Here is a 22724-nt window from a genome sequence, read left to right as displayed (position 1 = left end):
AATTAAATGGAAATGAGTTTACCAGTCTCAATCAACAGGAAATTAGCAAGGCAGAGTGGGAAGTGGAAAGGCATGAATCTATATTGAACTAAAAAGATTGTGAATATTTACTTTTTTTCAATTAAATCATTTGTTTACATCTAACTCTCTTATTTTTCTTCCTCCCTTCTGGGTCTCGACACATACGTGTTATAAATGTGTTTTGCAAGCCTAGGCTCTTAATTTAAATAGAATTAGGGAAGTCTCTGGAGTTTCTGAATTAATTTAAATGAGATTAGCATTCAGCAATCTTTCTTGTGTAATCTGGGGTTTGCCCCTTTTGATTTACACAGGGTTAGCATAGAAACAAACTGGTGAAGGTGAATAAGCATCTTATTAATATGAGACTTTGGACCCAGGTCTACTCAGATTTATATTCATGACATGTGTGATACATTCTGACAGTGAGGGAAGAAATAAAAAATGTGCTTTTCAGTTTGGATCAGCATGCCCTTTTCTCTAAGCGTAGTTCTATTTACTCAATATTTAGTTAGAAAGAAACTGATACCTCACTGAGAATTTAACCTTTTTTGTTCCCATAGAGTTCCAGAAACACTGATTTTCTCATTAACATCTTGGTATCAAAAACATTTTTTTTAATGGTTGCATATAAAATATAGAGCATTTGAGCTTAGTTAGGAGAGAAAAAAAATCAAATAATATTAATGACAGCCAAAGACTTCCCATAACAAGAATAAAGATTGAATTATGAGAAACAGAGAAACAAGTTTTATAACTTTATTAGGTCAAACATTGTTTGGTAGTCATCCATGGAAGAGAGTATGCAAACATGCATGCATTACATAACTTGATCCCGTGTACAGTGAGATGATTTAGATAGTTCATTTAGAAGCTCCAATAAAATAATGAAAACTCAGGAATACATTTTTGCCAAATAAGGACTTTTACCTCGCTTTTAGAACTTTTAGTGTCTAAGAAAAGGGTCATTTGGAAGTAAAATCAAGGAAATCTCGGTACTTTTATTCTTGTCATTTCATCAGTTAAATAGAGCCTAGGGAGATAAGACCCACTTTATCTAGACTCCCAGCTAAATAATAATACATACCTTGAAAATTGCTGATAGTGTTTTTATGTTGGAAAGGCTAATACTCAGATAAATGAACAGCTATTGCTCAACAAACATTGCCAATCACTTTGCATTAGTTGTTTTTCCCACCAGGAAAAAAAAATAGCATAAGAAAGTTGCTTTTGATTCTTTTCTTCACTTTTATGCCAGTGTATCACATTGTAATCAAAGTTTTTAATCCATGTCACTCCTGATATAAACTGATAAATTATATTCCAATCTCACCTTCTATACACATTAAAGAAAAGTTTTTTTAAAAAATTCTCTTTACACATAATGAGAAAAGATCTGAGATTTCTTAAGTTCCTATGGTTAGCCTAGGTTATATTTTCTATGATGAAAAAATTAATTTTAAATTATATCAACAAGATAAAAAGCTTATGTTATTATTACATGTAGTTATGAATATCAGTAAACTGATTGTGAGACTCTCACCTATTGAATTGTTTCTTTCATTAGTTTTCTTTGTTTTTCAGGTTATTTTTATTAAAATAATATTTTTCAAACTTAACCTATATTTTTGTAAAATTTGCATCCCACTTCTTCCTAATTGTGGATATAGTGACTTTTATTGCTTGTGAATTTCTAGGTTGGATGATTGATGCTGACAGTAGACCTAAATTTAAGGAACTGGCTGCTGAATTTTCAAGGATGGCTCGAGACCCTCAAAGATACCTAGTTATTCAGGTTTGTACCTTTGACTTAGGTTTTTGAGAAGAGCACAATGGAAAGCTCACTACAAAACAGTAATAATATCTGAACTTTCGAACTGTGGATATCACCACTCACAAACTGATTAACTAAGCAGAACATAATGTGAAATGACTTTTGCTTGTCAGAACTGCTTCTAAGCATTTTCCCTTAGCACTTAAGTGCCTCTGCTATTGATCTGTCAGATAATTATGATTATTCATGTGCATAAAAAGGCCTTTATCCTCAGACAAGCCTTGAAGTACTCTACTAGTTACATTCATTGTTATAATTATCTCCTCTTGGAAAAAAAAAGAAAATAAATTTTCATTTTCATTGTGTCCATGTTTGAAGGCAGTGAATTAGATATTTAAATATATTGACATTTCATTTCCTAGAAAAATATTTTAAAATATGTTTATTTAAAAAATAATAAAAAAATAATATCTCAGGTTATTATAACCAAACAATAACTCAGATTTAAATGAATATATATAGATAAAATAATAGACCAAAAGAACATTTTATATGTAACACTACAAAAAATGGATTTGATCATTTAAATTTGCAGTAAATTTTGTTGTGAATATTTTGCATAAACCATAAGCAAATAGTCTGGATAACACTGAGTTAAGATTTCTCAATAAAACAGAGCACTGTTTATCTTCATATCAATAGTCTGACATGAAGATAAAAGTCACGTTTTAGCAGACAATGATTTCTATCTAACTTTTTCCCAAATTAACTCTGATTTTAAAAAATGTTTACAAAAATATCTTATAACTTAAATTTTTAAATTCTACTTAAGAAATAGTTGAGGTAAGAGAGTAACAATTATTTTGGTGTTTCTCCCATTCCCATTTAGGTTCTTTTCCATGCTTGCTGTGATTTTGAATGATATCACTTTCATAATGTTATGCTGTAGAACAAATCATGGATACTTTGTGTCCTGATAGCTTTGCACTATCAACCAACCAAATATAATAAAGATTGATAAGTTCATTGCTCTTTCTTTATTATTTACTCTTAAAGTCACAGTTAAACACCATCTTGGCAATGAAACCTACCATTATTCTCAAATCTAAAATGGATTATGCTCTCTAAAAATAGCCATAGCATTCTGCTTTATTCATCTCAAATGGGCATTTATCAGATTTTTTTCTGTATTTAATTTATTTATCTTTCCCTGTCATATCTATATATGTTATAGGCTTCTATATGGCAGGTAATTGTGCTAAATATTTTTTAATGAGTGCATGAATTTGCAATGATTTTGATATTATATAAATTTGCTGCAAACTTCACATATTTAACATGAAGGAAAGAATCATTTTTGTCTGTGTATCTGATGGGCAATTTTTTAGGGTGATGATCGTATGAAGCTTCCCAGTCCAAACGACAGCAAGTTCTTTCAGAATCTCTTGGATGAAGAAGATTTAGAAGATATGATGGATGCTGAGGAATACCTGGTACCTCAAGCTTTCAACATCCCTCCTCCCATCTATACTTCCAGATCAAGAATTGACTCAAACAGGGTAAGAAGTATTACATACCACTTCTCATATTATTTCTGAGAAACAAAATCATGGAAATACTCTGCAAGCACAAAAATTACCAAATAAATAGTATAGCTCAAATCAGTGTGATTCCTAAATTAAAAGCAAGTTTTATCAACAAAAGATATGCCAAACTTGCCACATATAGTTAATTTTGAAAGGCAAGCATGGGCAATACAACATGAACTCTAAAATATCTTCAAGATTTCAAAAGGAGAAAAATTTTTTTTTTGGTCTTAAATTTAGTTAAAACAAATTTCAATTTTTGAAAATCTATCACCAATTCAAACTAATAAATCTGTATGTGTTTATAAATAAATGAAAATTCTTCCCAAGATAGGCTTTCTCCTTTTTTCTTAATAAGATAATGTGACTTATTGGTCAAGAGACAATACAAGTATAGCTCTTTATTTAGTGGACGTTAAATATTTTCTGTGAGGTCAAAGTAGAAACAGAACACTGTGCAACCCTTTGGACTAAATCAATCATCTTGCTAGGGCTTCTGAATCATTTCTAAGATGCAGATTTAAATTTTGAAAGAAGCATCTGAACATAATTTCCATTTCATGTTAAATATTAAGTCCACTCTATGTGAATAGCATTTTTTTCTCTGAAAACTATAAGTCCACGAATTCATTCATTTATTTTTTGATATTGGTTCATCACTCCTTCAAAATTTATTGAATACCTCTGCATTACTAGACGATTGAAATTCAAAAAGTTTGACATAGTTACTACTTTCAAGATATACCAACTTTGACAAAAGTCACAAAGATATAGAGACAGAATGCAACATGATTGTGTTATAATCAAGTGTTCATTGGCCATTATGGAGCATAGAGAAGCCTGTGATAAGTTTCTTCAATTGAAAAGACATACACATGATGCTTACTTTTTTTCTAGAAAGCAATTCTTTTCTTTTGATCTCCTCCTCCCTCTAAGAATATTGTCATAGCTTGTGGAACAAGCAGCATCCTATTTGTCTTGACCATAAGCATAAACTCATTCCAGTATTCTTGCCTGGGAAATCCCATGGACAGAAGAGACAGGAGGGCCACAGTCCATGGGGATGCAAGAGTTGGACGCAACTTAGTGACCAAACCCCCACCACAGTAAGCATAAAAAACTTTCAACTTGCTGCTCATTCTCCAAAACAAAGTCATTTACTTTATTTCAAACTGATAGCAGTAATAAACCTCGTGCTTACTATATGTCAACATATACATGTTTACTCTTAATCCTTAGAACAATCCCATGAGGTTCTAATATCATTATCTCTGTCTTAAATATGAAGAAACTTGTCACAGATTTAAGGACTTGATGGATGTCACCCAATCAGTACAAGTTCAGGATCCTAATGTGTACAGTCTCTCTGTGCTATTCATACGATTGCTTCAAAGTGATTGGAACATGTTCTCTTCAATACAGTTGTTTCTCTTGGCATCAACCTCAACCTCTGAGTTACATATTGTTTGGAAAGCTCCCTGGGTATTTTCTTATAAAATCCATCTCCCAACCTGCCCCATTCCTTTTCTCCCCTCCATCCTCATAAGGTCTGTTATCAGTTCAGTTCAGTCACTCAGTCGTGTCCAACTCTTTGCGACCTCATGAATCAGAGCACGCCAGGCCTCCTGTCCATCACCAACTTCCAGAGTTCACTCAAACTCATGTCCATCGAGTCGGTGATGCCATCTAGCCATCTCATCCTCTGTCGTCCCCTTCTCCTCCTGCCCCCAATCCCTCCCAGTATCAGGGTCTTTTCCAATTAGTCAATTCTTCACATGAGGTGACCAAAGTATTAGAGTTTCAACTTCAGCATCAGTCCTTCTAATGAACACCCAGGACTGATCTCCTTTAGGATGGACTGGTTGGATCTCCTTGCAGTCCAAGGGACTCTCAAGAGTCTTCTCCAATACCACAGCTCAAAAGCATCAATTCTTCAGCATTCAGCTTTCTTCACAGTCCAATATCACATCCATACATGACCACAGGAAAAACCATAGCCTTGACTAGACAGACCTTTGTTGGCAAAGTAATGTCTCTGCTTTTGAATATGCTGTCTAGGTTGGTCATAACTTTCCTTCCAAGGAGTAAGCATCTTTGAATTTCATGGCTGCAATCACCATCTGCAGTGATTTTGGAGCCAAATAAACAAAGTCTGACACTGTTTCCACTGTTTCCCCATCTATTTGCCATGAAGTGATGGGACCAGATGCCATGATCTTCGTTTTCTGAATGTTGAGCTTTAAGCCAACTTTTTCACTCTCATCTTTCAAGGGGCTTTTTAGTTCCCTCTTCACTTTCTGCCATAAGGGTGGTATCATCTGCATATCTGAGGTTATTGAGATTTCTCCTGGCAATCTTGATTCCAGCTTGTGCTTCTTCCAGCCCAGCATTTCTCATGATGTACTCTGCATAGAAGTTAAATAAATAGGGTGACAATATACAGCCTTGACATACTCCTTTTCCTATTTGGAACTAGTCTGTTGTTCCATGTCCAGTTCTAACTGTTGCTTCCTGACCTGCATATAGGTTTCTCAAGAGGCAGGTCAGGTGGTCTGGTATTCCCATCTCTTTCAGAATTTTCCACAGTTTATTGTGATCCACACAGTTATTGTGATCCACACAGTCAAAGGCTTTGGCATAGTCAATAAAGCAGAAATAGATGTGTTTCTGGAATTCTCTTGCTTTTTTGATGATCCAGTGGATGTTGGCAATTTGATCTCTGGTTCCTCTGCCTTTTCTAAAACCAGCTTGAGCATCTGGAAGTTCACGGTTCATGTATTGCTGAAGCCTGGCTTGGAGAATTTTGAGCATTACTTTACTAGTGTGAAAGATGAGTGCAATTGTGCAGTAGTTTGAGCATTCGTTGGCATTGCCTTTCTTTGGGATTGGAATGAAAACTGACCTTTTCCAGTCCTGTGGCCACTGGTGAGTTTTCCAAATTTGCTGGCATATTGAGTGCAGCACTTTCACAGCATCATCTTTCAGGATTTGAAATAGCTCAACTGGAATTCCATCACCTCCACTAGCTTTGTTTTTAGTGATGCTTTCTAATAGAAAGAGGCAAAAATAAAGACCTTAAGTATTTTTTCCTTTATATGAAAATATGTCTGTAACTCAGTAGACAGGAGACAGAACTAAAAAGTTTAAGATTAAATCAACTGATCAGATCAGATCAGTCGCTCAGTGGTGTCCAACTTTTGCAACCCCATGAATCGCAGCACGCCAGGCCTCCCTGTCCATCACCAACTCCCGGAGTTCACTGAGACTCACGTCCATCAAGTCAGTGATGCCATCCAGCCATCTCATCCTCTGTCGTCCCCTTCTCCTCCTGCCCCCAATCCCTCCCAGCATCAGAGTCTTTTCCAATGAGTCAACTCAATATCAGTATTTTGTTCATGTCAAGGAGCAATATCTTTGGGACTTTCTTGGTGGTCCAGTGGCTAAGATCTGCATTCCCAATGTAGGGGGCCTAGGTTCAATCTCTGATCAGGAAGTTGGATAACACATGCTACAACTAAGAGTTCAGTGCCGCCAAATAAATAAAACATTTCTTTAAAAGAAGGAGCAACATCTTTAATGTATATAAAGGAGGCACTTTTTTTCCACTGTACACTTAACAAAATGGTCAGATCATAATTGACATTTGTAATTTTACATGACAAATTCGTTACTTTTATTGAAACAGGGAAATTTCAAGAAAATAGTTTTCCTTCATTAACATGATATGTTATAAAGGCCAAGGGCTTGAATCTTTCTTTTTATAATGATTATCGAATTCCAGCTTTCTGTTTATTTCAATTTACACTCAATGCAAGGAATTCATAATGAAGGTTTGAGTTAACTTAATGTAATTAGTAAAACAAAGTGAAAACCACATGAGAAATTATTTGGCCTTTAGTCACCATTTCTTATTCCACATTATTATTTAAACAATGTTATCTGTATACTTCTTTTTCATGTATATTACTTTTTCATGTCTTTGTTAAAAGAATTGTTTTTAAGTATCATTTTATTTTTAGGCCTTAGAAAGCCTCATTATTCATCTATATTTTTCTATTTTTTCAGTGGTAATTTCAAACATGTGAAAATACCATTTTTCCCCTTCTTTCCTATAAAGCTAGTCTTATTTTATCATTAAAAAGTGGATTCAATTTTAGGTTCTGTGGCCACCTTACATGGTAAGGGAACATTTTAAGGTGAATTTTAATCAAAGGTTCTTTTGAGCATGTTTGTTGGACTTTGAAACCAAAAAGTAATCCAGTTTTTAAATATAGACTCCCTGCTCACTAGCTGAGAGGCTTAAAGTTCTGAATATCTTGACAACTTTGCTTCTTCATTCGTAAAATAAGCACAATACTATTTACATGATTGTTAGGCAGTTTAAAAAATTGCAGCATATCTGAAGTGCTAGGCAAGTACTTATTACATTCTTTTAGAATCACACAAATCTTATTTTTAGTTGTTTCCTTGTCAATATAATAAACTATTACATTCTTTTATAAAATTCTCTACACATTATCTATGAAAAACCCATTGATACAATCACTGCTTGACAAGCAAATTATTTCAGATTATTTCAGGTTCTTATAGCAAATAAGTTATGAAAGTTATTTTTATTATGCTTTTCATTATTTCAAATTCTATATATATTTTGATAAATTATAATCTTAAAATGATGCATCAGCTAAAAACACAGTGTTGATATTTATCCAGCAAGGTGATAGATATAAAGGCAAATAATGCTAGAAAATATTCAGCTAATTTATATTTTTGTTATTGTTGTTAGCTATCCTCTTAATATTATCTCAAAGACTTTAATCAAAATAATATACCCAAAACACTTACTTTAGCATGAGGTAAACTTCTGCGAACTTAAGGTCTCTGTATCTATAAAATGGGGACAAAAAAATTCCTCACAGAATATTGTGAAGATTGACTTTTTAATATATCTAAGCATATGGTCCATTGATGGACTGCAGAAGGTGCTCAATCAAGTTGAAGTAAATGGAAACCAACTATTTGTTCAGAGCTTATTATGTAGCAAGGGAGTCTGCCACTGTCATTTGTGTTTTGGGAGAGATATTGGTTTCTCAGGTGGAGCTAGTGGTAAAGAACCTGCCTCCCAATGCAGGAGACATAAGAGATGCAGATTCTATCCCTGGGTCCCGAAGTTCCCTGGAGGAGGGCATGGCAACCCACTCCAGTATTCTTGCCTGGAGAATCCCATGGACAGGGGAGCCTGGCAAGCTACATACAGCCCACAGTGTCTCAAAGAGTCAGACATGAATGAAGTGACTTAGCATGCACACAAGGACAGAATGGGAAACCTTTATCAGTTCAGTTCAGTTGCTCAGTCGTGTCCAACTCTTTGTGACCCGATGGACTGAAGCATGCCCAGGTTTCCCTGTCCATCACCAACTCCCAGAGTTTACTCAAACTCATGTCCATTGAGTCAGTGATGCCATCCAGCCACCTCATCTTCTGTCGTCCCCTTCTCCTCCTGTTCCCAATCCCTCCCAGCATCAGGGTCTTTTCCAATGAGTCAATTCTTCGCATAAGGTGACCAAAGTATTGGAGCTTCAGCTTCAGCATTAGTCCTTCCAATGAACACCCAGGACTGATTTCCTTTAGGATGGACTGCAGTCCAAGGGACTCTCAAGAGTCTTCTCCAACACCACAGTTCAAAAGCATCAATTCTTCTGCCCTCAGCTTTCTTTATAGTCCAACTCTCACATCCATACATGACTACTGGAAAAACCATAGCTTTGACTATATAGACCTTTGTTTGTAAAGTAATGTCTCTGCTTTTTGATATGCTGTCTAGTTTTGTCATAGGTTTTCTTCCAAGGAAAACTTGGAAGAAAAGTTTGTCATAGCTTTTCTTCCAAAGGGGAAACCTCTATAGTGGAGACAAAGGAAGGCTTCAGGTATGCCCTGATTGAAGGCTATTGGCTTGGGGAATCAATAAAAAGGCTAATGAAAAGCAGGGCATCCTGTGGAGTTGGGTGCATATTTGGCTTTCTCTGGTTGGCTCTAAATTGAAAATGGGGACAAAAATTAGAGAAGCTGCTAGTTATTAATCAAATCCTGGTCGCTTAGGGCCAATTATTAACAGAAGTTATTACTTAGCTTCCTGGATTGTGACTAAAGATAACAATCAAACTTCCTGAAAAAGTCTGATTCATAGTTGACTGTCTTCCTGAGCTATTTATTCTAGCAATGGTTTCCTGGGCATGTTGCTGTAGGTATGAATTAGACTGCTGGGTTCATTTATGATCCTGCCATTATCTGTTTATATATTCAGTCTATCAAGAGGTTTTAGGTTCCCTTATTCCTTTCTTTTCTCTTGATATATTTATTTAAATGCATAGTGCATTATATTTTAAATTCAATATTCAATATGATTTTGGACTTTCTGCACAAATTTTTTTCTGTTTACATGGACAAGTTTTGTCTCTTTCTTTTGAGTTACCTAGATTTATGTTGTTTAGTATCATGAGTTGTACATTTAATGGAACAGCAGTGAAGAAGAGTGACTAGTAAATTGACGATGCTGCTAAAGATATTTTAGTTTTAGTGATACTAGTTCAATTTAATGTAAAAACTTCAGTGTATTTTTACAGAGAAGGATATATTTCAATTGTTGCAGGATCATTCAGTCATTTGTGGTGAATAGTTTTAAAAATTAAGTGTCCCGTCTCTTTCAAAACACATCAGTTAACACATCAAGTATCCAGGTCAGGGGAAGATAGAGAAATTGTAGCTACTCCACATTGGTACATCAGGTGATCCATAATAGATCTAGCATTACAATTTAAAGTTTTCTCACTTCTTTCCAATCAACAGATTTGCATTTTTCCTCCTTTGTTTTCCCTTTTACTTCCAGGATGGGTATATAAATGAATTGTAAAACTGGAAAAAAGTATAGGCAGGAAAAGTGAAGGATGATGAAAGATAAAGGGGTTTGGTATTTCACAAATTTGATCAGCTTCTAAATAATTGAATATGGACTGAATATTGACTGCTCAGAAAATATAATTCTATAAACTTTATTTTGCACCTCTATCACTTTACTATCAGTTAAGATTTCATATCTTTGATGAAGATATTTTAGCAAGGTTTCCACATGCATTGTAATTATCTGTGAGATTTTAACTAATCCATCAGAAAAGAGAGAAAGAAAAGAAGGAAGGAAGAAAGATAATGAAATATAAGAAATCTCCGGCCTTCCCTGGGGGGTTTTTGATACTGTGCTATGTATGCTTCCTAATGATGTATAAGCTAGTAGAAACTAAAGCAAGATGAGAATGCAGAAAAAGTAATGTCATTTAAACTACAAGAGTTTCAATTGAATTTTTCTTTACAATTTAGGAAATCAGAACTTTGACTTTAATAGTAATATCAACTGAAACTTACTGAATTCTTACTATAACCCAATTACTATAGTACTAACTACACTTAGTAGTGTTTTAAATTAAATATTTCACAAAGCTCTATGAGGTAGGTAATAATATATATCCCATTTTTGGAGCCAAGGAAATTAAAATATGGAGCAGTTAGATAATTTACCAATGATAAGAGTGAAAGCTATAATTAATTAAGTTTAGCTTCCAATAGTCCCACTTAGGATCCATATTCCTAAAATAACAGAGGGGCTTGGGGAAGGAGGTTCCTCAATTCAAGTTGCTATTGAACTTCTTACAACTTATGGAACTAAAACTTTTCATTTCCTTAATGGTAATTGGATAAAAGAAACTAAGTTGGATGTCAGGAATCTCACATTCTAGAACTCTGACACTTCAGCCTCGGTCATATTATTTAATCAGATTCAGTTTCTTTACTTCAGTGATGAGAAGATTGAACTGAATCACATATAAACACTTTCTAGTTTTAAAGCTATCTTTCCACTGGATGGCTTTTCAAAATAATCATTTATTTTATGTAATTATGTTATATTTTCTTCTAGAAAATGTATAATTGAAAAACGCCCCAAAACATTTTGGGTTACATCTATACACCACTTTTTTTTTTTTTTCTTATGTGATTGATTATAGAAGAGAAAAACCTAAGGACACAAGTTAAGGAAGCATCTCATAGCTAAATGATGTAGTGGGAGAATTTTGTGATGATACAACAAGGTTACTCTGGTTGCAATTTACCAAGGATCAATATCAATTCTAACAACAGCTGCTACTTGATGATAAATGATTGTAGTCTCAGGATATTGCTTTTACATTTCTTCCAAAATTATGTCAAGGATTCCTGCACAGTATCTTTGATATGATATTTGGGTGTTTTTTTTTTTTTAATTTTATCTATCAAGACAGGAGAAAAAGCTATTCTTACTAGGATAATCCATATCACTAGGTATTTTTTGCCCCAAAGTGTTACCTAAGTAGTAATCTTTTAGCTTGTTAGGTTATTATAATGAAAGAGCAAATGAATTAATATAGTGAATGTTTATCTTGGGCCAGACACTGTGTTGGGCAAGAGAGTACAGAGGTAAAAGCAACCTTGTTCCCTCAAAAAATTAATATTCTAGTTGAGGAAATAATGTACTGAGGGCAATATGCCTGGTATCGTAGGAAAAAGACCAAATCAGCTTAAGAGGCTATAGAAAGTCATTTGTGGCTGTATTTGAATCTAGCTTGGAGTAGAAGTGGAGTTTTGGTAGGTTGGGACTGAAATGGATCAGAAGAAAGCAAAAGTCAAAACTAAACAGAAACTCTGACATGAACAAAGACGTGATGATGTATTTTTAAGTATACTTTAAAAAAATCCTCATTTTTGTAATAGTTCTATACAAACTCTTTGCCACCCCATGGATTGCAGCCCTCAGGCTCCTCTGTCCATGGGATTCTCCAGGCAAAAATACTGGAGTGGGTAGCTATTCTCTTCTCCAGGGTATCTTCCCTACCCCAGGGATCAAGCCTAGGTCTCCTGCATTGCAGGTGGATTTTTTACTGTCTGAGCCACCAGGGAAGCTCTTTTCCATACTATACATGCTTAATAGCTCTGTTATCAGAGGAGATCTGATGGACCTTCTCCCAGTTTTCCTATTTTTCATCAATGTTATGAAGGCTTGAGACATGGTTGTGAAATTCTCTTGCTTTTCATTAAAACTATGCAATTCAAAACCAAATCCTTTCTGGTCTTCCTGAAAAACAGTTCTCAAATTCCTGCCAGTGTTCTAATTCAGGCCTTCATCACTTCAAAGGAATTACTAAAAAATCATTCTAACTAATATCTACATTTTTTTAAATTTTTGCAGATGGGCTGTTTTTATATATAGGGTTTAACGAATGAAAGACAGTATTGTGAATATGTCAAACACTTGATCATTTACTAGCATTAATTCCTTTCACTTTATTTTGTCCTCATCTATTGAGAGTATGCCTTTTATTTTCAGCAATGGGATAAACTTGAATGATATATGTTATATTAGATTTCTCTTTATATGATATATAGTCCTATTGTCACTAACAGTAGAAGGAATTTTGAACATTCATCCTAGGAAATGCCTTGGCCATTCCAGTTGACCAGTCACTGCAATTTATTTTCCACTACTCTCTAGCTCACACATACAAAATTGCCCAGAGCTGCAAGCATTATCCCTGTCTTGATCTCTTTCAGTATATAGATCATATTGGTGTTTTCTGTTTTAGTTTGGAAGTGTGGATGGATAGTTGCTATATTTTAACAAAGAACTCTTTTTCCTTATGCATTATAGATTTGTTTATTTGCTTTTTTCCCCCTAAATAAGAGCGTATAATCAAATTACATTTGTTTAAACTTCTAAGTTCTTGGAAATTATATGGATATTAAAATTAATTCTGATCTCTCTGGTTTGTCACTAATATGAGAGTATCTCTCAATCTCTCAAATGATTAATTTATCATCAAAGTAACAATGTCTTTTTGTGCAATGTCTTCTCTACCAGTGACTTTCTTAAAATCTGGCTATATTATTTCAGTTATACTACTGTTTGTAAGCTTTACTTTTCTTTAGCAAAATATTTTTTTTTCATTAGTATTACTCTTTTATTTCTCCTTGATTCTCAAAAGATTTTCTTAGAATTTAGGTCACAGCATCATGTTAGACTTAATGATGTCTTTTATAATACCAGCTCTGCATTCTTCATATAACCCTATATTTATGAATTACACACAAAAATTAATTACTCTTCAATTTCTTAAGTAAGGAAGAAAATTTTTAGTCTTCTTTCTCAAATCTCCAGGTATCATAGATATCTCTTCTAGCAGATTTGGACTTGAGGTACCACCTCCTTGTTATAGTATCTTATTATTTCCTCCATAGTTGTTTATTGTTTAGAGAATCTGCTCTTTCTGTTGGCAAATGAAAGATTTAAAACTAAATACTAATGCCTATGAATGCATGTTTGCAGATGTAATAGAGGTGGTATATTTACTAGAGCATGGTAAATCAGAGTAACCTCTGCTCCCCGACCCCAGATGAAATGACAAGAAGTTATATAGAGCTTTCCAGACTCAAAGCTGAGGGAGGAGAGGAGGTTGGCAGTAAATTAAAAAAAAAAAAAATTAAAATACAATATGTTATTCCCTGTACATAAAACTCCATGGTTCCACTTACATAGAGACCCCTGATTATTCTTACCACACCAACAATATAATCTTCTTCCCTCTCATTTTCCATTTTTCCTTCCTTCTTTCCCTTTGTATTTATGTCCTTCTCTAGTCACTTGTTTCAACTAATTTTCTCTGAATAAAAATATATCCAAATATGGTCCAAGTATATCAATGAACTCAGTAATTTGTATCACTGAGCTGCCCCATTGTAATATGAGGTGACATGTAAGTAATTATATATTCATAGAGTGCCAGAGATGGGATCTTAAAGGCACCCTCTGGTACAAGCACTGTCATCTACAGTGAAGTCGCTCAGTTGTGTCCCACTCTTTGCGACCACATGGACGGTAGCCTACCAGGCTCTTCCATCCATGGGATTTTCCAGGCAAGAATACTGGAGTGGGTTGCCATTTCCTTCTCCAGGAGATCTTCCCGACTCAGGGATTGCACCCGGGTCTCCCGCATTGTGGGCAGATACTTTACCATCTGAGCCACCTTGGAAGTCTACATGTGTAAACTGATACTAGAAAAGATAAAATCCAGAACTTTGTGTCCTTTGCTGTTAAAGGAAAGGTGAGAAACCATTCTCCGATCTCTTACTTCTAACATTTAATCCTTTATTGTTTCTATCTACTTTTTTTACTGGTCAAAACATGGATATCTTGATGTTGACTTCAAGTCTAATGAGATTTAGCATCGATTGGTTTAAAAATGTTCCTGCTGGGAGTGCAGTGAGAGGCCAGAGAGCCTGCTGCTGTTTGCCTCCTCTGTTTATTCTCCTGTGAGACTCCCTGTAATCAAGACTTAATGGTTTAGGAGGATCAAATGGAACTGATAAAGCCAAAATCCAAAATCTTAGAGCACAAAGGGAGCACAGTGTCTGTGTTGAGACTCAGTAATTACATGCTTGAAGATAAAATGATCCTTGCAAGTTTCATAAAACTTTCAAAATTTTCAAACACTAATTTAAATATAGTTACCACTTATTGATCACAGATTTGTGTGTTATGTTCGGCTCTGAGCTTCTGAGCTTTTACGTTTGTTACCTTAATCTTCATAGGGAGAGGGTGGGATGATTTGGGAGAATGGCATTGAAACATGTATAATATCATATATGAAATGAATTGCCAGTCCAGGTTCAATGCATGATACTGGATGCTTGGGGCTGGTGCACTGAGATGACCCAGAGGAATGGTACAGGGAGAGAGGTGGGAGGGGGGTTCAGGATGGTGGATTCATGTTGATGTATGGCAAAACCAATACAATATTGTAAAGTAATTAGCCTCCAATTAAAATAAATAAATTTATATTAAAAAATAAATTTACACTAACAGGAAAAAAAAAAAAAGACTAAGCAGAATTTACCATTTGAATTCTACAGAGGAGAAACAAACACAGAGACATAGAAGCCTCTTTTTACTGAGGCTTCCACCTTATATGGTAAAAAGTAAGATTTGAACACAGAGGTGTGTCATTTATAGTCTAAGTGTTTAACGCCCACCTTTCGTTTGTTAAAATAGCATGGAAAAATCAATATATCATCTCCAAAAAATAACAACATATAAATAAAAGCCTAATAACTATTCAAACTGCTAAAAGCAGTACATATTTATTTAATTTTTTAAATATTTAGGACAATCTTTATGAAACCTTTTTTACCCTAGCCTACGAAGTCATATTTTGAAAAGTACTCACACCTTTTCTTGAACTCTTTGAGGATGCAAAGTCCACTACAAGCAATATGTTATAAAAACAGAGTCCCTTTCATTCTTGGCATACTCACAAATTAAATGATAGCTTATAAAGTTTACAAAGGACTTTGATATAGGTGGGATTTTATTTTCACACCATAATCCCAGAGACACAGTATTTGAAATCCCTGACTTGATAACTTGGTGAAGACTTGTTAACTCAAGACCCAAACCAGTACCAGGCCAAACCAGTATCTGACTCCAAACTGAGTGACTCGACTATTAAATAGTGGTTCATCTGAAAGCACATGTTGTTGGCATCACTGTTTGTTGCCTCTTCTCAGTACTGTACTTGGACACTGCCAAACAGACCCTTCTGTGACATGGAGACAAAGGACCATAGCAACATGGCTTGTTGAAGGCGAAACTAATGTTAAAGAACATTTCCGTGATCTTTATGAAATTATTTTACAGAAGCAATTATCAGATACCTTAAAAAGCCTTTTTAAATAAACAAAAGAGCTTCTTCCCTGCTTTGTTCAAAAGTGCTAAGGAAAAAACTCAGAACAAGAAAGGGAAACAAAGAGGAGGGAGGGGCCCCTTAGAGATTTAGATATGGAATGTTAATGAATGTGTTATCTAAATCACTTAGATGGTTATGTTTTAGTATTATTGCCACAAGATTCCTAGCTCCACTTTACATTATGGGAAACATCTCATCAAGAGGTCTATTCTTTACTGTAGGAGACCTGGAGAGCACAATTGTGAGTTTCTTTACCCTTTACACAATAGAATTGGGAGATTATCATCAACTTTCTATTCATATTTTGTGGAGGTTATCTAATTTATGTGTGTATATATTTATTTATTTATTTATTCTGACAAATCTTTGTCTGCCAAAGCTCCCTGTTCAAGCCAGATTGCTCTGATGATTTCTCCTGCAAAGGTTTGAGAGAGAAATGTTCTATTTCTTTGTCAATAAAGATTGATGGCATTTTGAGAGGTGCAGAATATCCTTTGATTGCTCCATGAAACAGACTGGAAAAGATGTTCGTGGGTAGTGGGGGGTGGGCTCACTCATCAGCTTTCCTTTGTGCAATTGCTGCAGTTGCACACACCCTCATCACAAGCATCTTTGTGTGTCGGTCCCTTTTCTCCTTCACCTGTCCAAATGAAATTTTCCATTGTACTCCTAACACACCAGTGTTCTCAAGAGAGGCTAATGTGTACACTGTAGTTCTCACTCAAACACTGTAGACAGATGGCTGTGAACCACCCTCTCATTATACTTTAGCAAAGGTTGAATTGAGAGAGGGATTCCCCTGGAGAAGGGAATGGCAACCTATTCCAGTATTCTTGACTGGAGAATCTCATGGACAGAGAAGCAGGGCAGGCTACAGTCCATGGGATCACAAAGAGTTGGACACAACTGAGCAACTAACACTTTCATTTTCAGACCACCGTAAGAAAAATTCCAAATACTGTGACCTTATCCCTTGTAAAATGTTTTGACAAAAGAAGTACTTTTTTTTTTAGAGTAAATTTGAGAGGGGAAAGAAAACATAAGTTTAATTCACAACCAATTCGGTTTGCTTTGTCCAACAAGAATCATAGACATTGTTTAGTAACATCCATACTTGTTTTCCCTCTCTGATAGAAAAGAATAATATTTAACATTCTTTGCATTAATGGAGATGGTGAGATGTATACAATTAATATTTATTCAGAGTTTGGTGTAATTTGTTCTTATTTAGAGCTAGGTACTATAATTTTATGTTATATAGACCGAGCTTTTGAATATCCTGAGTTTAAATGACTAAACTTATTCTTTAACTCCTCAGTTTAGTCGCTCAGTCATTTCTGACTTTTTGCGACCCCATGGACTGCAGGATGCCAGGCTTCCCTGTCCATCACCAACTCCTGGAGCTTGCTCAAACTCATGTCCATGGAGTTGGTGATGCCATCCAACCATCTCATCCTCTGTTGTCCCTTTCTCCCACCTTCAATCTTTCCCAGCATCGGGGTCTTTTCCAATGAGTCAATTTCCTCAGATGGACCAGTGTTACAGTTCCATGTCACAGCTCAGTTTTATTTAGAAAGCAAAGGAAAATAGATCCTTGAGGTGTGAGGGTGGGCCGACCCAAAAAACATGAAGAGAAGTCCCCTGGCCCAATTTTGCCTCCTCTTTTTACGTTTTTTTTTCTCCTCCCCACTGAGCCTGCCCTATGTAAATTGGGCTAGCCAGGAGGGCTGTTCTTTTACCTGAGGTTCTCACTCAGGTCCTCGGACCTTCCTTTGTTCTGTTCTGTGGGCTTTTCCCTTCTTTGACTTTTAGCCACCATCATTCTGGACTCCTTTTTCCTATTCTAACTGCCTAACACAAAGTTTGACATAAGTGACGGTTTTGGGAAAATCAGCAAGATTTGGGTACCATTTGGATGTTGCAGAGTGAGATAGAGAATTCAAGGTGACACCAAATTTTCTCAATGAAAGGTTGAGAAAATGTCAATATTACTAGTAGTGTATGAGAATAGAGAACGTATAATAAGGAAATATATTCAATATTTTGGAATATAAGTAGATACAGATGTTAGATACTTGGGAATGTATGTCTAGAACTCAAGTGAAGTTGAATCTTGGTTTGGATGATTCGACTTGATTCATGATATATTGGTATTGTTCTTGAGAGTAGCTTTTGTAGAATATAGAACTAATGAAGAACAGAATATGATTGAAGATTAAAGGCAGGCAGTGGTAATTCTTTACTTTTTTTTATTGTAAAGGGAAGAAATGGGATTAAATATAAGCTCAGAGTAAAAGATTACTCAGAGAATGCTTTCTAGAATAATAGGAATTCAAATATTCTTAAACTAGAGTGAGGTAGTGAAATCATAGAGACAGAAAATAATAGGATATGGGCGGAGAAAAGTCTAGAAGTAGTTAGCAGAAGATAAGGTCAATACATTTAAAGAAAATTTATCTTAGGCAGAACAGTGTAATCATTGGCACAAGGAAATTTAAGGGTAAGATTTTAACCCATCAGTCAGACAGGTTTCTCTGTCTCTTGAACACTAGGTAAACTTTTATTCAACCTAAAGTTTACAGATGGAAGATGTTCAAACTACCTCTCCTTTTTTTTCTTTTAACTCATTGGGAGAAAATGTGTTTTTTTAAGTAATTTGAAAAACTTGCAAAGTGTGCTAGCAGAACATGGGCTTGGAGATCTCACTGTGTTTAAATCTGGGCTTCAGTACTTATTATTAATAGTTTTGTAAACTTGAATGACTTCACCTCTTAGTTTCCTTTTCTTTTTTTGAACTCTAGGTTCAAATAACACCTACTGTTGATTTTTTTAAAATGCACAACATGAGAGTTCCGAGTTAAGATTTTTTTGTGGCAGAATGAGGACTGCAGCTTGGGACACTGCCTTTCAGATAGCTCTGAGAAACAACTCCAAGGAGATAAGGGGGAGCTAGCCAATGGCACCCCACTCCAGTACTCTTGCCTGGAAAATCCCATGGATGGAGGAGCCTGGTAGGCGGCAGTCCATGGGGTCTCGAAGAGTCGGACACGACTGAGTGACTTCACTTTCACGCATTGGAGAAGGAAATGGCAACCCACTCCAGTGTTCTTGCCTGGAGAATCCCAGGGACGGGGAAGCCTGCTGGGCTGCCGTCTCTGGGGTCGCACAGAGTCGGACACGACTAAAGCGACTTAGCAGTAACATAGGATATATAGGAGTTTTGCAACAAAGGGCAGGTAGTCAGGTAGTCAGAAACATCAAACGATTAATGTTAATTAAAGAAACCAGATTTGTCAAGTTAAGGAATTTAGTTCTTTTCTTGTACGGGCAAATGCAAGAGTATGGGCTCACTGATATCAATTGTTTGATATGCACCTCAGCTATCTGGATCAGTTTCCTGTGTTTTCACATCCTGAGTTTTTTCAGGGTTCACTATAGGGAGTGGCTGCAATCTGATAGCTACTAGATGGCAGGTATTCTTTTCCTCCCTGAGTGTCCTCAGGGTTCACAGTGGGGAGTGACTGCAGTCTGATGGCTGCTAGATGGCAGGTATTCTTTTCCTTCCTGAGTTTCTTCAGGGCTCACCAGCTTACTTGTAGAACTGCAATCGCTAATAACTGTGATATCCTTGTTTCTGATAGGGCAGGAAATATTCCTTTGCAGATATCACTGGGCAATGTAAGTGATTGTTGTTTAGTTGCTAAGTCATGTCTGACTCTCTTGTGACATGATGGACTGTAGGCTGCCAGACTCTTCTTTCCATGGGGTTGTCCAGGCAAGAATACTGGAGCAGGTTGCCATTTCCTTCTCCAGGGGATCTTCCCAACCCAGAGATTGAACCTGGGTCTCCTGTATTGACAGGTAGATTCTTTACCACTGAGCCACCTGGGAAGCCTATCTGAGTGATACCAATTAAGAGTGTTAGTGTTGGTAATTGCCTGTGAAGACTATAGATAATAATCGCAAGGATAAGGACTTTGTGTGTGTGTATCAAAAGAGGATGCCATGATCTCAAAGTTTATAGCTTATTAATCCTGGCTTTGATGCCTGAGCTGAATCATAGAATGAATATTTTCCATTAGAAAAAATAATCCAAAGAAGCCTTCTGGATGCACAGAATAGGAGATGGAGTAGCACTGCTCATGAATACCAGATTTCTGATAAAGAATAAACTGTAGGGAACATTCTCTGAAAAGTGAGGGGAGAATATGGGAGGATATAGGTATTATGGAGCCAGTCATATCATTGGGAGTAGGAGTTGAGCCTCTTTAAGAAAAATGCTGCAAAATAAAAATATTAAATAAAAAAAGAAAAGGATATAAATAAACTTATTTACAAAACAGAAACATACTCACAGAGAGTGAACTTATGGTTACCAGGGGAGAAGGGTGTCGGGAAGGGATAGTTACCGAATTTGGGATTGACATGTACACACTTGTTTTTAAAATGGATAACCAAGGACTTCCCTGGTTATCCAAAAGTTAAGGCTCTGTTCGTCCCATGCAGGGGGCACAGGCCTGATCCCTGACAAGGGAACTAAGTTCCCACATGCTGTGTGGCCAAAAAAAAAAAAAAAAGGCATAAAATGGATAACCAACAAGGACCTAGTGTAGAGCACAGGAAGTTCTACTCAATATTATATAACAACCCAAATGGGAAAAGAATTTGAAAAAGAATAGATACATGTATGTGTATAATTGAATCACTTTGCTGAACACCTGAAACTAGCATAGCATTGTTAGTGAACAATACTCTCATATAAAGTAAAAAGTTAAAAATAATAAAATTCTTACTTTTTAAAAGTTTACCAAATTTCCCAGGCCCTGGAAGAAGTGATGCAACTGAAGAGCCTGAAGCTCTTACCGCTTCAAGGTAAATTCACTCTGGGTAGAGAAGGTAAGGTTATATGCAGGAGTAAAGACTGCTGGGAATGTATGTGTTCCAAGTTTCAAATAGCACTTTAGTGAAAACTTCCTCTGGGGCTCCCAGTATTTGGAAACTCAAGATGGATGGGGTGGGCCCCGGAAATTCAATACAATAGCAAAGTGGCGCTTCCTTCCTCCCTTCTGGAGGTGGATGATCTAGCACTTTTAGAAATTGTATTTGTGAGCTGCTAAACATTTTATGAATGTTCACTTGACCAAATGCTTAGGATGAGTTGTTTTTACTCTTCTCTTGACCAAAATTTCCAAGCAGGAAAATATGAAAGCATTTCAAAGCAAATAATTCACAACCTGGGCTTATGTCAAGCTCCCTTGGAAATATCTTCTCCTCCTGCATAACTGATATTCAATATGCTTTTGTATGGAAACAGGTTGGATTAAAATATCCTAAAAGTGCTGTCAGTGTGCTGATTTTATTTCTAACTGCTTTGGTTACCTTTCAATAAGAGTTTAAGAAATCAGTCTTAAATGATCAAAACATTCTCTTCTCATTTATTATTTTTGGCAAAATCTGAGCTACTAGGTATATTTTTAATATTTAGACAAGTAAATTTTGGAGAAATGAGAGAAGTGAGAAACTAATAACAATGATTTGATTATGTATTTAAGGAGCTTGCGTTCTAAAAGATAGTATTTATGAAAAATAAACAATTTCTAAAATTCTTGGGTATATATTTACAAATAAAAACAGTAATGGTTTTTATGAGAGCCTGGGAAGTCTAACATTTAAGACTTACAGCATGAAAGACAATCAGCCACACTCTCCTTTGTGATTATATTTATTAGGTCAAGTATTAATATTTTATTTGATCAAAATGTAGCTGCACTTTTGCATAACATTGTCTTTTAGATGCGATAAGTAATAATTGTGCTACTATTAATACATAATAAAGGACCAAGTGGCCTGGAAAATAAACCAGGAGCTTTTCTTGCCTGTCTAGCACTTTTTTTTGTTGTTTGTTTGGTAGACCTTGGGAGAAAGCCTGGGGTATGCAATATGAGGAAAAATCTAATCTATTTTATTTTTCCCAATTCCAAGTCATTTATCAAATTATTTCAGATTGCAAATCTAAGCACTTTTCTATAATTTAGCAACTTTCTTTCCAAGAGGTGTCTTTCTTAAAAGTATTTAGCATACTTTTAAAATCTATAAAATGCTTCAAGTCTTAACTTATTAAAAAAGTAACACATAGGAATTCTGTCTCCACCAAATGGGGTAGGAGAATTCAAACATTTCTTACATTAGTATGTGCTTCTCTTAATGTGCCAGTTTACCCTGAAAACATCAATGATCTCAGGGAATAAAAAAAAATTTAAGCACACATTCCGGACTGAGGACTTCTCCTTGCCCTGTTAACAGTGCCTTAGCATGACTTCCGAGACATAGGAGGTGTCTGTCTGAGTCAGTACAAATGATTCAAGAAGATCAAGGCCAACACATGCTCTGCAGAGATGGGAGTTTCTAATGTTTGGCTTTCATGGACTCTGACACCCTCATCATCAAAAGAAAACAAAAGTAATGAAGATTTTATTTCAATTTATCATAATCTCTACTGTTAGGTCATTCAGTTAATTTTATTTT

At 35.6% G+C, this 22724-nt stretch overlaps 1 protein-coding gene across 6 annotated transcripts in view; it reads left to right on the top strand.

The window, feature by feature from the left end:
* ERBB4 (erb-b2 receptor tyrosine kinase 4) overlaps window positions 1–22724 on the top strand; it is a 1283620-nt gene that overhangs the window by 1236574 nt on the left and 24322 nt on the right. For all 6 annotated transcript variants that reach the window (XM_061383869.1, XM_061383859.1, XM_061383854.1 and 3 more), the window contains 2 exons: window positions 1716–1813; window positions 3181–3351. In XM_061383869.1, the coding sequence (XP_061239853.1) occupies window positions 1716–1813; window positions 3181–3351 (269 nt within the window). The remainder of the gene's footprint in view (window positions 1–1715; window positions 1814–3180; window positions 3352–22724) is intronic.

The sequence above is a fragment of the Bos javanicus genome, chromosome 2 (assembly GCF_032452875.1).
Source record: "Bos javanicus breed banteng chromosome 2, ARS-OSU_banteng_1.0, whole genome shotgun sequence".
NCBI lineage: Eukaryota > Metazoa > Chordata > Mammalia > Artiodactyla > Bovidae > Bos > Bos javanicus.
The sequence above is the reverse complement of the archived record's forward strand: the minus strand, read 5'-3'. Positions and strand labels throughout refer to the sequence as shown.